This window comes from Erithacus rubecula (assembly GCF_903797595.1).
Source record: "Erithacus rubecula genome assembly, chromosome: 4".
Lineage (NCBI taxonomy): Eukaryota > Metazoa > Chordata > Aves > Passeriformes > Muscicapidae > Erithacus > Erithacus rubecula.
In genome coordinates this window covers 62642576-62658405 of record NC_136686.1, presented here as the reverse complement: position 1 = coordinate 62658405, position 15830 = coordinate 62642576, and the positions used below count along the sequence as shown (strand labels likewise).

Genomic DNA, 15830 nt, shown 5'->3' with positions numbered 1-15830 from the left:
TATTCCTGGGTATTTATGAGCTCTGTCATTACCATTCCGAGGTATCCAAATGCTCACAAGCTTATTTACACAACCCCAATAACAGGGTGTGTGTTCCCCCTTGTTTGCAAGAGTGAACAGTGCAGTCCTTGTGAGTGCAGAGGCTCAACTACTTGACAAGATATCAGAGCAGATCAGTCAACCACTACTGGGCCTCTTCAACTAATGTTGCAACCAGTTAGACACTGCCCATTTCCAGCAGTTCCTCCCTAAAATCAGCCCCAGGGGAAGGACAGCACTCTTCAGCTTCTTGGATCAGATGTTTCTGGTCAGAAACAAGGCCAGTGAAACATCTTCTCCAAATAGTTCTGGAAGGTTAGTTCCAGGTGAAGAGGAAAATCACTGCTTTTATCTAATGAGATTTCCTTCTACTGAAGTCTTGATAAGGAGCCTAAGTATGAACAGTTGTCTTGCTGCAATGCCACATCTTTGGAGGCAACAAGCCTTTCAGCTGTCTTTGTCCTGCATAAATAAAGGGATAAATCCCCTGCAGGTGTGTGTATGTTGTATAACCCTGTGTATATGCAGAGTTATGTGTACTTTGTATAACCCCAGGAACAGCTACATTGATCAAAGCCAGTGTCTGCCTGACCCAACACACTGAGTCCTGGCAGTGGATGCCTCAGAAAAGCACAAACCCCAAGTCTGCATGGACAGATCCATCCCTCCTGCTCCACGAAGCAGTGGTTTTCCTTTTTTGTAGGATAGTTACAGCAAGCAGCCCTGTAGTTTATTTCCACTCACTTTCAGAATGCAAATTAGGGCACACTCTGGCCCTACCTGTCTGACTAGGCACCAACCAAAGTGCTGAGTGAAGGCAATGTGACTGCTGGGTGCTGCTGTGGTCCTGACCAAGCCAGCTGTGGCTGGAAGTGTACCCTATACAGGGCAAAAGAAGGGGTGATATAAGACCAAAGCCTGGCATCCCTGGAGCCAGGAGAGAGGAAAAGCAAAGGAGCAGACAGGATTATCAGGGCAGGGTGAGTTTGCTCTGCAGAGGGTACAATTCAAACCTGCTGAAACCATAGGAGAAGGTTTTAGATTCAATCACAGTTGTGCTAATGCTGCCCTGCACTGAACAGGGTGATGAAACATCTGAAATGAATGGGGTTAATTTTCCTTGCTGCTCAGTCCCTGCTGCCTCTGTGCCTACAGCAATGCCAGTCAGTGTTGGGTGGTCTCGTGCATTGGACAGGCTCTCAGCAGCAGCAAGCAGAGCAGCAGCTCATTTCACACAGGCCACTGAGCAGCAGCAGCAGCAGGAGGCTCTGCAGGCTGTGCAAAGCTGGGTTACACCCCATTAGTGCTCCCCTGAGCCCCACACTCCCTCCAGGCTCAGAAATTGTAAAGCACTTAGAGCAGACCTGCCAAGTCTCATTTACATGGAAGAAGACTGGCTCATTCATGAGTCATTTCAAAGCATGGGGCCAAACTGATCCCCAGTGCTGTTCTGACAGGGTCAGAGGGTGAGGAAAAATCCATAAGTGAAATGAGGAAGAAGATGGACATTAGGGATGAATTTATCCCTCCTGTTACAGTGATGGGGCTTTGCTGGAGGTTATTTTTTTGAAACCCTTGGCCTATTTCCTACCAGTTCATTCAGCCAAAAAGCCTTGCACTTGGAGGAACGTGGTGTTGAGAATTCCCACGAAATGGGACTTCTCAAGGTTTCTAGGCCAAGCATTTGATTGACTCAGTGCAGTCAACAGAGAAAGACCTGCCTTCAAGTCCTGCTGCATCTGTCTCCCGAAAAAAAAGGGAAGCTGACAGGAGTTCTGCATGCTGACAAGCTGACTTGGGAAGCTGGGGATCTTCTCAGTCTCCATGTTAACGCTTCGATTGCAGGCAGAGAGAGATCAGCAGGGAGTGAGACGCTGGGAACCCGGCGAGCTGGCAGGAGCTCAGCATGGAGAGAGCTGCAGAAAGGCTGGGACCTCACTTGCAAAAGGGCCAGAATCCAGGCAAAGAGGATTTTATTTCTTTTTAAAATCAAGTGAAGGCTTTTCTTTCCAGTGGAGCTGTTGGTCCAGATCCAGCTGGTGCCCAGTTATGTGAGGAGCACAGAGTTCAAGCTTTCTTTATCACTATGTCACATCTCCCGCCATCTAATCTACATCACTGGAGCAAAGGCTCAGCTGTGCTGTGAGCTCCAGCAGGCTTTTTCCTCTAAGTTTGTTTTTATTTTTCTTTCTTTTGTCAAAATGATATGAAATGCCAAGTTTGGACATGAAAGGAAGGAATATCTAAGTGTTGCTTTGAAGTCGAAGATTCAATTGAAGTGGGGCCTGAGATTTAAGGAGCTGCAAACCCATGCGACCTGAAACTCAATAAATGTTTGTCTAGGCCCCTGAGAGCTGAACTAAAGACATTTCACATCACCCTACTCTGGGATATGATTTACTAGTCTTCCAAAGTGAAGCTCATATGAGCACTGTGTCCTTGAAGGGACCAGCAGGATAAACAGAACAGATCAATTAAAATTGATGGATCTATCAGTATTGACAGTGACATGTCAAAGATGAGGACAACTGATGAAAATATCAGTTTCCTTAAGACAAAGGGACAAAAATATTTGTATGCCTTAACTTCAAAGCCTCAGCATGACCACTGGGGTTATTGTGACAAAGCAAGCTGACATAGTCACAGACGTGACAGGTTAACAAATGAGGGCTGGTGGGTGGTGCTGCCTGTAGGAGTGTGAGAGAGGGGAGATAAAACTGAAACACAATCTGCCAACAACAAAAGGAGTCACCGAAGGGAAGACCTGGGTGTTTCAGAGATCAGTTTCTTACCAAAGAAATGGGAGGAGAAGGGAATCTCCTTTTGTATGTTCATTGCTTGTGACCTAAATACCTTGCAGCGAGATCAGCAAATCCATCTGGATGAAGCTAAGTAAAAATCAACTTCTATTTGCTTGAAATTTATCTCTGAGTTGACAGAGAAGACTATGCACTGCCCTGATGGTCCTGAGCAGAGAAGGGGGACAGAAAACCTTCCCTTGGTATCAGTGAGTATGCAACTTTGTCCATATTTACAGCTGGCACTTAGGCAGGGTTGGGAAGTTGGCTACAATCCTAAACTCAATACAGCTTATGGCAACTAAGGTGAAACATGGATTTTTGCATTACATGAGACGTGGCCAGAAGTCCAACTCACTTTATAATAAAGTCACAGAGCTTATAATGGGGAAAGCAATGTCAAAAGGGCTTAGAACAAGTGGGACTACCAGCACACTCATAATTCCCTCCACATAATTCCAGAAAGCAAACTTGATTCATTTAACTGGCAGAAAAAAATAATGCAATGAAGAAAAGCAGAAAAAAGAAATATGTTTCTGCCAGTTTAGTGGACTGAATTGGCTCCTGAAACGACCTGATAGAGCCAGGGCCTGAGCAAGGAAGGGAGCAGTCCCAGCTTGAAAATGCATGCAGTGTTTTGAACAATGGCAAGATATTAAGATAATTTGAGGCATTTGGAGGATCATCACCTGCACATTCTGCCATTTCACCAGAGATGAGGAGCAATGCAGGTACCCACTCAGTACAGGCTCTGTCTTCTCTTGTGAAGCTTTACACCAGCATGCTCATATGGAGAGGGAAGCCTGCCTGAGAAGTCTTTGCTCTGTATCAAAGTAATCTCAAAGTGATCAAAGCCATCTCCTGCTGTTCTGGGTATGCCTAAAATTGCTGATGAAAGGAATTAAGAGGGAGAACACACACTCCTTGGTTTCAAGGTGGGTTCTTTTCTGTATTGAGTGGCCCTCTGTGCAGCACCAATTTGCAATAGCTCCTTGTACAGCCAGGCTGTCAAGCCTACTTCCCCCTGCTAAAATAATAGCCCTACCTCTCATTTATCAGAAAATACATCAGTAAAAAGCAAGAGACAGCAAGAAGAATCCAGAAACAGTTGTAGGTTGTGAAGGTACTTTGAACTCAGTTATTGGAAGCTGCCTTAACTTTACGACAGATTTCAAGACATGGAAGCCATCCAGACAGGGATGTGCCCCTAACTGCTTGCTAACTTTGGCTCCTTCCATTTGGCCACAGTTCAATACAACCTTTTCCTCAAGCCTTACTGCCATAGGCATGAATTCAATACAAATTTTCTCAGTCTGCTCAAGACTAGCAAATATCTTGAGTCAGTTGCCTTTTTTTTGATCTTGAGTAGAAAGGAAGGGCAGGAAAGAAGCCACCATCTGGACTTGACATGGCCAGGACTGTGGTGAGTGAGGAGGACTCACCCACCACAATGTGCACTTCCCATGCTTACCTTGCTTTGCTTCCTGTCCAGGTAGAACTGATGTTGACTAATGGCCATAGCCCAGATAGACTTTATCAGTGCTGGACAGGCGTACCACGTATGCACAGCAATACCACTATGCCCAAAAGTCCTCCTGGTCACAGATGCCCTGGAGAGGAGAAAAGAATGAACTGGGATTACACAAAGGTTTCACCAGATTGCTTTCTGTGGCAGAGCAATGTGTTAATGTGAAAAAAGGCTTAGAAACCAGCAATAAATATCTAATCCAGCCAGGAGAGCATTTACTTTAAACATGTCCTCAAGATAGCAAGCTCCAGAGGACTAACAGTAAGAGATCATCCAGTGTGTCCAGCTCAGACTGTACCCCTGGATTTGGCTGATGCTGACCTGCTGCATATCCCAGGGGAGCCACCAAGGCCAAAGCCTGTGTGAATCCTCTGTGTCTCAAAACATGCAGAGACATCTGAGGCCAAGTCCTCACACCCTCCACTGCCTCTGGCTTTGGACATTGGATCCCAAATATTAGGACCCAGGTAACAACTAAAGATCACAGGATCAATGGCTACTTTAGGGAGTGTGGCACAAACTCTTCAGGAACCTTGATTTCCCCACTTGTAAACAGATGTGACAGGATTTGACACACGGTATGGGGGCAGGGAGCTGTGAGGCTCAGAGGGGGCTGCCTAGTGCCCCAGAGAGAAGAATGGGACTCAGTGATTAGCTGAGTGAATTTAAAAACAGGAAAAATAAGGGCTAAATATTTCCTCCCTGTAACTCCCAATTGTTCTCAAACATCAGCAAAAAAACACAGGTTAGGTTTCCCCATGCTTTCACAGCTGTACAAACCTGCTTGATTATTCCTCCTCATCCCTCAAAAGCAACCCCACCAGCAGAGCCCCTGACACCAGCACAGCACACATTCAGGCTGTCAGCATCCTGATCTGGGGAACTCCTCCCACTGCAGAGATGGGGCTCTGGCTGGAATAAACCACACCACTGACCTACAGATCCCCAAATAAATGAGGGCCTCCTGTCCAGTCTGTTAAGATGGGTCTTGTGGTAGAGTAGGATTATGAAATGTGACATGGGTACAGAGGCTTGCTCAGTAATGTGACACTTTTAGGGACATGGGTGGTGAAGAGGTACAAGAGACAGCCTGGGGAACAGGTGTGTTACAGAGGGGCTGCCAGAGTCCACACTCAGCAGGGACTCTGCAGGTATGGAAGTGACACTGCAGGACAGCCTAGGGGCTCTACTCTGCCATGCAATGGGGAATCAACACTTTTACCAGCACTCACAAATCCTCAAGCCTGCTAAGGTTCCTCTCCTGCACCTGTATTTGTACTGGGCACCTCTCTTCTGGTGCTTTTGGGCCACTGCCTTGTCCAAAGTTGGAGGTGAACATGCAGGGGTGAACAGCTGAAGAAAGTTGTGATAGAGCCAAAAATGAAAAAAAACCAAAAACTTTGCAGCAAAATGAGAACTGCTGGCAATGTTCAGTGTGGGAGACGGCTGACAGCCATTGCATCAGGGCTTTTTCAGTGCTTCAAAATGTGTTAAAGTCAAATTATGGAGCTACAAATCAGAGTGAAATTTCTGAGAAAACAGCCGTGGCCAATGCAAACAAGGTCTGAGACAACTGGGATCTCATGTTTCAGTGTTACCGTGTGCCTTTCAGTGCCCCTGAGTCCTAGAGACCTTGTGCTATTACAAGTATTGTTCTTGTGAGAAAAGTCTCTGTGGATGCAACACGACAGCAGCTGATGGTGCTGGGCTGCCTCATTCCTGTCACTGGACAGGGAATGAAGGCTGTGCTGAAAGGTGTTCTTCCAGTAGAGACTGGAGAGTGGATTCAGCTCTGGATGCTTTATATTGGTCTAAGGACACAAACTACTGCAGCACATTGGCACATAAAGCTATAAAGAAATTAAGGCACTCAAACATGGACTGAAGCCTTAATTCTAGTGTCACCCTATTCCATTCAAACACAGTTACTCCTGAATTCTTAGAAACATACTCTGCAAATCATTAATCTTCTCAATGTAAAAGCAGTGATTTCTAATTTTTTTTTCCTTTTTGGAATCTGTACATGTTTCCCATCAAAACAGTAGACTCCATTAGAAAATCTGCAGACTGCTGGTCAGAGCTGTGGACTTGCTTTTTACAGCTGTGTCTGCAGACCTGAGAGATACAGCTCACAGGTATTTTTTCCATGACTTCCCTCCATGCATGCTACCTGCACTATGGAATTAACACTGTGGATAGCCCCTAAAATGTATAATTTTCCTCCTTTATGGGATAAGTAACTGCAATGAAAAGAGGTTAAATGGCTTGTCGGGGACAGGAAGCCATGGGCAGAGTCAGGGCTTAAAAACATAGATTGTGCTGCCCCAGCTCTGGCCACAACTCCAGAGCTGCGCTCGCTCTCCTGACTGTGGCTGCGCTGACTCAGGCTCTGGTTTGGCTACGAGCAGAGGAATGTGGAGAGAGCACTGTGCTGGCTACTCCTCCGCCTCCACACGCTGAACAACTGCTCACAGGAGTCCATCCCACTTGGCTGGGAGACTACAACCCGAGCTAAAGTGTCTTTCCACCACGCCACTGCAACGTGCTGCGCTGCATTACAGCCTGAGGACCAGTTCCACCTGGATGGTGCCATTCTGGATACAAAAACCAATCAGAATGGTACAAAATCCAACCAAACTAATTCCTTCGTAGCAAGAAAGTACCAGGCTGACAACCTGGGACAGGGCTTTGTCCTCCTGGTGTTGAGTCAGAGAAACAAAGCAATGGAATAAAGAACGGAAGCTCTTCTGTGTCACTAATTCCTATAATCTAAATACAAATGAGAGAGAGGAGGCTGCTCTGTGTGGTCACATTTCATGCACAACATCAAGTTGCATATGTCACCATGATTTTTAGGTCCCAGAGCTATTTCCTTTCTTTTTTTTGCAACTGTCCTTCCAGGAAACAGCCAGAACTTAGGGCATTTAGGGGCTCCTAGCTGCTGGTTGCTCACAGCAAGTGTTTCTGATGCCTCTCTGGCTGCTGGAGCCTCAGTGGGAGAAGCAGTGCCCTACCCCCAGCTCCTGCTGCTGGAAGATCTCCCAGCGTATTCTAGACTATGGGAATTTGCTCTGCTAGATTTCATGCCACTGTTTACATGCTTAATATTAAGCAGACGCTTTGAGGTTCTGCACAATGACATGAGCTGCTTTACTCAGTGTTTAACAAATACCCCTATGCAGACAGGCACCGTTGTACTGGTGTGACTGTGCTAATATCAGGGTAAGTAAGGATAGAAACTGCATGCAAAATTCCTCTAACAAAAGTACTTATATTACTTATATTATACACAGGCATGAGAAACAGGTGAAACTGGATCACAGCTGAGTGATCAGCACAACACACTACTACAGCAACACATCGAATCAGTCTGGCAGAGACATGGTTTCCATCAGTGGTATCATACTTACAGTGCAAACGAGACATTGCTTTTACTCAGAGCCACACACTCACTGTGTGCAGTAACCATCCAGTAACGCGCTGAAGGGATACAGCACAGTCCCTTGAACTCTCACATTAGGATTCCAAAGTAAGAAAATAAGGCTCCTGTGCCAAAAAGACTGATGGGCTTTCATCCAGGCTGCCGGTGGTAAACCTCTGGTTCTGTGCCATTCCTTTCAGTTGCACTACTGAATATTTATTTACAAAGAAGCATGTGAGTACAAAATCTGGCGCTCATTTCTGGGCTCTGAGTGAAACACGAGGACAAGGCAAACCCCCCTCTCACACACGAGGGCTGCCAGCACTGCAGCTGAGGCACCGGAGCCGCACAATCCTGGGGGTCACAAGGTGCCAGAACAGAGGGAAGGGGAAAAAAAATACCGCTAGGAGCCGAGGGGAAACACATCCTCAAAACCCCGAAATGTCCCGCTGAAAGGAAGCAGCAGCCCCGGCTTGGTGCTCGCTGCCTCTCTCTTACGTGGTCCCCAGCTGCCAAGAGCAGCGAGCCCCGCAGAGCAGCGGGGGCAGCGCGGCCTCGGCAGGACCCGGCTCAGCCCGGCACAGGCGGCTGGGGTCAGCCCGGCTCGGCACTGCACAGCCCGGCTCAGCCCGGCTCAGCCCGGTACAGCCCGGCTCAACTCAGCACAGCCCGGCTCAGCCCGGTACAGCCCGGCTCGACTCAGCACAGCCCGGCTCAGCCCGGCCCGTCTCGTGGCTCACCTGCGCGGATCGTGCACCTCCACCGAGAACTTCTTCTCGCGGAAATAGAGGTTCTCCAGCTGCCTCCATTGGAAGATCTGCAAGGAGAAGAAGAGGATGGGGCTGCCGGCGCGCCCGCCCGCGCAGCGCTGCCCGCCGCTCCTGCCGGCGCTGCGGCGGGAATGCCCCGCTCGCCGCGCCCCGCCCCGCGCCCCGCCCGCGCCCCCCGCCGCACCCGCGGGCAGCCCCGGGGCGGGGGCGGACTCTGTCCGTCCCTCCCTCCGTCTGTCCGTCCGTCCCGCCGGGCCCCCGCTGCCCGCGGCGGGTTCGGTCCCGGTGGCAGGCGGGGAAGGGCGCCGGTTTCACTCCGCGGGGCCGATGTGTTGAAAACATGTGTAAACTCCGAGCAAACCGGGATTCGACTACATTTTCCTCGGAGGGCTGGCACCTGGGGTGGTGTATTGACCTCTGGCACAGCAGACTTTCCCCGAGGTGAAGGAGATGAGACCCCCCGCTCCACCCAAGTGCTGATACCGAGCTCTGCTTTTATCCCACAATCCGCGTAAAGCTGGCAGGAGCAGGATCCGAGCGGAGTCAGTTTATCTGTCCCAAGTGCTGTCACACTCGTAGTGGCGATGCCCAAGGCTCCAGGCACTCCCGGCGACACAAAGCACGGCAATAAGCAGGTCATATCTCAGCCTCTGTTTTACAGGCTGCCCTGCCGGGACATCTCAAAGCAGCACTGGGACAAAGCCAACACTACCACCAAAGGGGAAACTGAGGCACGAAGCTTTCCATGGAAGGGAAGTGCGCCGTTCCCTCGGCCCTGAGTCAGCCTGGGGCAGCCCTGGAGGGCTCTGCGTGCTCCTGGGCAGTGGGATGCGCTTACACGGCCCCTGCGCCCGCACTTCTCCCGTGAAATAAAGCCCATCTCCCAGGCAGGAGGGCGGACCGACCTCTGGAGCAGCGCGAAGGACGCGGTGACAGCGAAATAGTGCCAGTTCCGCAAGCTAGCACACCGTCACCACTGCGGGCAGGTCACCACTGCCTCTTCCTTACAATGAGTAAGAGGAAATCCAAACCCTGGCTTCCAGGCCACTAATCCACAGGGAGGAGGCAGCCTCCACGCCCCTGGGCATCTCGGACTTCGTAGCCCCGCTGCTGGGGAGCACAGGCAATAGAGCTTTCCCTGATTTAAACTCCTTCTCCCACTCCAAGTAGCTTCTGTGGAGTTCCTGTCCTACCCCCGAGGAAGGCGCTGGCTCCTGAGATAAGCCTCGGCTGCCAGCGTCAGTGCTCTGGAGATAAGTAAACAGGAGGCGTAATTTGATTTGCACTGATATAGCTGCTGGTGGAGCTGAAATCTAGTGAATAAAACAAACCACAGAGAGGACCCAGCATTTTCTCCTTGCTGGTATTTCAGGGGCAGCAAAACTGAAAATATTTGTTAAAGTTTCCAAGCAAGGTTAGAGGTTTTTTCTCTTTTTCTTCCTTCCTGTAACAGGGTGCTTCTTGGAAGGAAGAGTAGGGGTTAAGAAGGGCACTGAGCTGCCCCATATTCTAGGGCTGTTCACATTGCCGAGGGGGTAGGGGAAGAAGGGAGCCAGGAGGGATGAGAAGTCTGTAAGGCTGAGTTACGTTGTCCTTGGGGTACTATTTTATTCCTCCACTGGAAATATTAAATGCTGCATAAAACTTGTAAACACCAAACGAAGCACAGAAACATACACCCACTATTTTACCCACCGAGGGAGGACAGACACGGGGTGAAAGGGTTAAGCCGGGAGCTGAAGCCTGATTCCTCTTTAAGTGCCTGGCTTCAAAGGCATGAAAAGGAAGTTTGGGGCCTAAACTCCCACAGACAACAACTGGGGTCAAGCTGAAAACATCTCCCCGCGCTCCCAGATGCCCGAATGCAAGGCGGGGAGGACAGCGCGGCTGTGCTGCACGGCATGTGCAGAGGACGTGTTTGGGAGGCGCTCAGACATGTGGAACACATAAGAGTCTAAAAAGCCAGCAGATCACACCCTTCAGAAAATATCCCTCTGTCCCCAGGTCCCCCGTTGTCATTTATGACTAAATTTCGGCGTGGCACAGAAGGAATTTGAAACTTTCCTGAGCTGCTGGCAGCTGCTCTGTTTGGATGCTCTCCTGCCCATCCTCCCCCTCTGACTCTGCCGGACTGTTCCCTGTGCTCGGATCCTTTCCTATGTTACCCTCTCTGCTACCAAATCTCATAGTGCTGTTTGCTAAGGGAAGCTCTGTTTCTCGTTTCTCTTCGATGATTAGCTCCAACTGTCCAAACACACAGGGCTCTGGGGAAGCTGTTCAGATGCCCAAATGTAGGCATGGAGTGCCCTTTTCCATGCCCCAGGGTTCCCTGCCTGACCCCTGAGTGGGAGGGAGCCTGACATAGGTCCGGTGCTGTATTTGCCAGCCCCACACAGATTTCTTGGATCCCCAGCAGTGCCTAAAACAGCATTAGACACCTACGTTTTGGGCACTGGAGCAGCTTCCCAGATTGCTGCATTTTTATATTTAATTTTGTTGTTTTTTTTGGCAGAAGAAGGCAAATCCAGACTCTTTGGGAGGGAGGAGTTGAAAGTTACCCCACAACCAGTTTATCTTTTATTCCATAGCTCTGCTCTCCCAAATGTACACGTGCATTTTACCATTGCTGTAATTGTGCTCCATTTGCTCCCCAAGGATTCTACAGTGTCCCACACCTTTTCCCCACATTGATCTGAGAGTCCTCCCCCTTCCTATACAAAAGGAATCCAATCTGCAAAAATGTAAATACCCACAAGAAAGTATCCACTTTCCTGTTAGCTGATCACAATCCCTCCAGAGAAACAAAGCCAAAGGTGCCCCTTCAGCCAGACCTCCTAATGTAAGCAAGCTGTTCTCTTCACCAGTTGTCTGCCTTATATACAGTCTCAAATTGATGTTGGTAATGCAGTGACAGATGCAGAAGGTGCCATTAGTAGGTCTTCCTAAATGGAAGCATAATTTTTACCCATCAAGATTCTTTTACCACGCTGGTGCTTGCAGCTTCACTGGGGAATAGAGCCCCAGCAGGGAGCTGGTCGTAATTTCAACAGGATCTTGTGGAAATGCAGTGACAACAGATGCATGCTGGTTTTGGGGATGGTTTGAGTCAAAGCATCCATGTTCATGGCAGGTTTGCCTCCCCCTGCACCGAGACTGGGTCTGGTTTTGGGTTTATGATTGTCTTTGGTTAATTTCCTGTGTCAAATCCCATGTCTGCACATGTCGGTGGGACAATTTGTATTGGTTTTACTGGGATTGTATCAGAGATGCAGTGACTCTTTGACAAAGAGTACCTCAGCATGGACTGGGACAGCATCTCCCCAAACACACTGGGAATGGGGGCTTAGGAGAAAGTCAATCATTAACACAAGCTTAGAGCACAGTTCCTGCCCTTGAGTATCTGCCTTCACTGAGTGCCCACAGACAAGGGCACAATTAGAGGTGCTGCAGAGGGCCAAGCCTGTGATGTGGTGGTTTGCCTGCTGAGTTCTCTTCTGAGGTCAGCAGCTCATTTTGGATCATGCAGTGCTGGGCAGCTTTCAGATGGGAACAATTTTTGGTAGTGGCCATCATTGCAGGCTGCACATGAGATGATTTATCTTCAGCAGACACTTAAGGAAGTATCCGTGAGACTGGGTTTTGAGTATAGCTGCACACTCACACATACATGTGAAAGGGGCTAGTGAAAGAGGAGAAAAGAATTACCCTTATTCCTTCCTCCTCCAAGGGGCCTGTCCCCACTGTGATCTCTGTTTCATCATGCCAATTAAACTGGAACTATCCCTTGAATTTGAAAAACTGCTTATCAACTTGTGAGCATTCAAGGGAATAACTGTTTCCCATCAGACCACATGCACTGTTAAAAATGTGTTTGGGTGGGTGAGGAGGCATGATGGGGAAAACAGTGCCAGAAATGGCCTGTACAAAGCTGGCAGCTTAGGAGAGGAGCCAGGAGAGAGAGCTGAGTGCTCATGGTGTGATGCAGAGAATTCAGGTGCAACCTACATGAATTTTCTCACTGGAAACCCCTTCCAAGAGGCTGGCAAGCTTGCCAGGCACCAGATGTTTGTGACTAGTTACAAAGAGCAGCAGTCAAAACCCTTCAGACACAAGTTTCTTTTGTGAGCACACTTGTGGTTTGCTGGCTGCTCCTTAATTAAGCTGAGCCTGGAGGAGAGGAGGCCCAGGGATCTGCATCCATTTCAGCTATGTGAATCTGAAGGATTTTTTACCATTTTTATTGACCATGAGGCTGATACTGTGGAGTTTGCACATGCCAAGAGGTAGGGTCAGCATCAGAGTATTTGAAAAAATGCTGGAGGTTCCTGATAAAGAAGGGAATGTCTTTTGTGAATGAAATATCAGGGGTTGCTTCTGGCTTGGTCACTCATGGCCTGGGTCACCTGGACTTTTGGAGAGGTGTGGGGACCTGAATTAGGCACTGGGCTGTGTTCTGTCCCTTTGTGGTCAGGGAGCCTTGCTTGAGTATTCAGTGGAGGTACTGTGCCATTTATTTGGGAGCCCTGGCAGTAATGAGGTTTATTCCTGTGCTGCCCTTTAGCTCAGGCACAGGACTGAGGGGGTTGCTGAAGGCAAGCCTGGAGGTTGGTGCACAGTGCTGTCTGGACTATGGTACCTAGAGAAACATGTCCAAATGGTACCTTTTGGAATAATTCCAAATTCTGAGGTTGGAGCATGGGGTCCCTGATAGAGTTTTCTGCCTGCTGTGCCCAGAAGAGCCAGACTCAGCACTGAACTGGGGCATGTGAACTACAGCTGGGCAGAAATCTACAGAGGCTCTACCTGCTGTTTACTCTTTTTTATGACCCAAAGGAAATTTACAAAGAAGATGGAGACAGACTTTGCTCATAGGTGCCCAGTGAAAGTGTAAGAGGCAACAGACACAGGCTGCAGGGTTGCAACAAGGGAAGTTATTAGAAGATACATAAATTAAAATCCCAAGTCCCAAAACAATCAGTGCAGGTTGTCAAGGGCCATGAGTAACCAGATCAAACTCTGAAGATGGCCCAACTTTTAGCAGGAGTTTGGACTAGAGACCTCCAGAGGCCTTTCTGACCCATATTTTCCTTTGGTTCTTAAGATCTAATAAATGACCAACTGTAATTGCTGTTGGACTTGCTGACCTATATGGCATTTCCCAGTCCTTCAAGTCTTGCTGCTTCCTAGATGATTAATGCCTTGTTAAATCACACTATGCAGAAGGAACAATCATCCCACCAAATGCATGGACTATCACCAGTACTAGATGCTCTGAATGGCTTCTAGGAAAGGCAGAGAAATAATGTGGAACATTTCTAACAGCCCAATACAACTCCTTCCCTCGCCTATGCTATGGGCAAGAGACAGCACTGGATGACATCCCAATACTAAAACTGGTACTGAAGAATGGAACTAAAACAATGACAGTATTTTCACACAGCTTGCATAAGTGAAGCTACAAACTCCCAAGTCTTTTGTCCTGCTGTTTAAAGACAAAACAAACATAACAAAAAAAAATTCCTCCTTGGAAATGTAATTTCCTCCACTGAACAAACCAGCAGGCTAAATTCTAGGAGCTGAGTTATGCAGGAGGTCAGGGTGGAGGTTGTGAGTGGTCCCTTTTTGGCCTTAAACACTATGGAAATCACAGCTCCAGAGCAGTCAATGGCAGTTTTGTCCCAGTGATTTCAGTGGGGCCATGGTTTCCGGGCATGGATTTGTGCTCTGCCTCAAGCCAACCCTGTTCCCATCAATCATACCTCTGTCAAACTAGTTAGAGTGAAGGAGGAAGGACTTGGTCCAGGCAGAACAGCACCATGTTAACTCAAACAAATGGGCTCTTGTTTCAGGGGCAGATTTACCAAGAGATTTCTGTGGGCTGTCACCTGTGAATTAGTGTGACCCACTGCTGAGGGTGCCCCTGGGTCATGAGATGGGGATGCTGCTGCACCGTAACTTAGTCCTCCATCCATTCATTCCTTCATTTGTATTAGTTTGGGGTATTTAATTTTCTTTCACTTCTCAAAACAAGGAAAAAAAAAAAAAAAAAGAAAAGGAAAAGATCTCCAGTGTGATTTGATGTGGTTAAAGCCCTACCAATGATTTTCCCAGAGGCTTGCCGTCCTCCCTTCCCTCGTGGAATGAGAGAATGGCTTGGCTAAGTAGAACTTTCCGTGGTCTGTCAGCAATCCCAGCTCACTATCTAATTACTTCTTCGCCTCAGGCTTCAGACCTCTTTTTTTTTTTTTTGCCAAACAGACAAACAATTTCTGGTCCAATTTGAGATCCCTTTTGCTGTGTGCTGTTCTTGTGGGACCACACCAGCCCAGCAAACATTTCTGACCAAACACAAATCGCGTCTAGATCTGTGTAATAACCACTCTGCATTCATTTCCATTATGGAAACACAATTCCCTACTAAATTTCAAAGTGGCTTATTGGCTCAGAGATACAGCAGAGCATCAGATCACAGAGGGAAGAGCTGCTATTTGGACAAAGCATTATTTGTCTAAATAATGCCACTTGATATTTGTGTCTATAACTGTACACAGACTGGGAGATCAGACTTGACTTTATGTACAACCAAATCCACTTTCACTGCACATGTATATCTGGTAGCTGCTGTTAGATTGTGAATTGCTGTCATTATGCTGTGTGTCTAAATCAATAGGTCTACAAAGTACCTTTTTTCCTGAATGGTTTAAGTTAAAATTTCTCCCTTTTATTCTCTGAAAGGATATCAAAGTGACTGGATCTTTCTGCATGGAAGAGCTCTCCTTCCTGGCACAAGATACCATTTATTAGATAAAGGATGCCCATTCTGAGACAGCATCTGAGCAGGGTGGGGTGTGGAGGAGCCTGAGCCTGCTAACCCTTCAGAGCCAAGCCTAAGTGCTCAAGGAGGTTTCAATCCCTCTCCAGATCTCCACCCTAACTCCAGGGCTCTGAGGTCCAATTTGTTTCACTTTGTGCTGGCAGAGGGATTTGTCCTTGCATCTTGTTGAAGTTCCTGCTGTGTGCTGCAGAATCATTTAAGACTTGGCTGCTGCTTTTACACAGAATTACTCTTTAAGACCTGAATACGACAAAGGACTTAGAGAAGGGAGTTTTATTTTGATGGGACTACTCCTATATTTAATGGTAGCCATGGGCTTGACTTGCCAAGATCATGGAATGGGATGTCATGCTCTAGCCTTTCTGATTTCTCACAGAAAATTCTCACAGAAAACCCTGGGAACTGTATGTCTAATGCTGTCACCACAGCACACTAAACC

General features: G+C 48.0%; 1 protein-coding gene across 9 annotated transcripts in view; it reads right to left on the bottom strand.

Annotated features, from left to right (window-relative positions):
- Window positions 1-15830, bottom strand: part of FRMD4A (FERM domain containing 4A) — a 353071-nt gene that overhangs the window by 26900 nt on the left and 310341 nt on the right. For all 9 annotated transcript variants that reach the window (XM_079304345.1, XM_079304340.1, XM_079304339.1 and 6 more), the window contains exons 12-13: window positions 8527-8603; window positions 4309-4447 (exon numbers count right to left, since the gene is read on the bottom strand). In XM_079304345.1, coding sequence (XP_079160471.1) covers window positions 4309-4447; window positions 8527-8603 — 216 coding nt within the window. The remainder of the gene's footprint in view (window positions 1-4308; window positions 4448-8526; window positions 8604-15830) is intronic.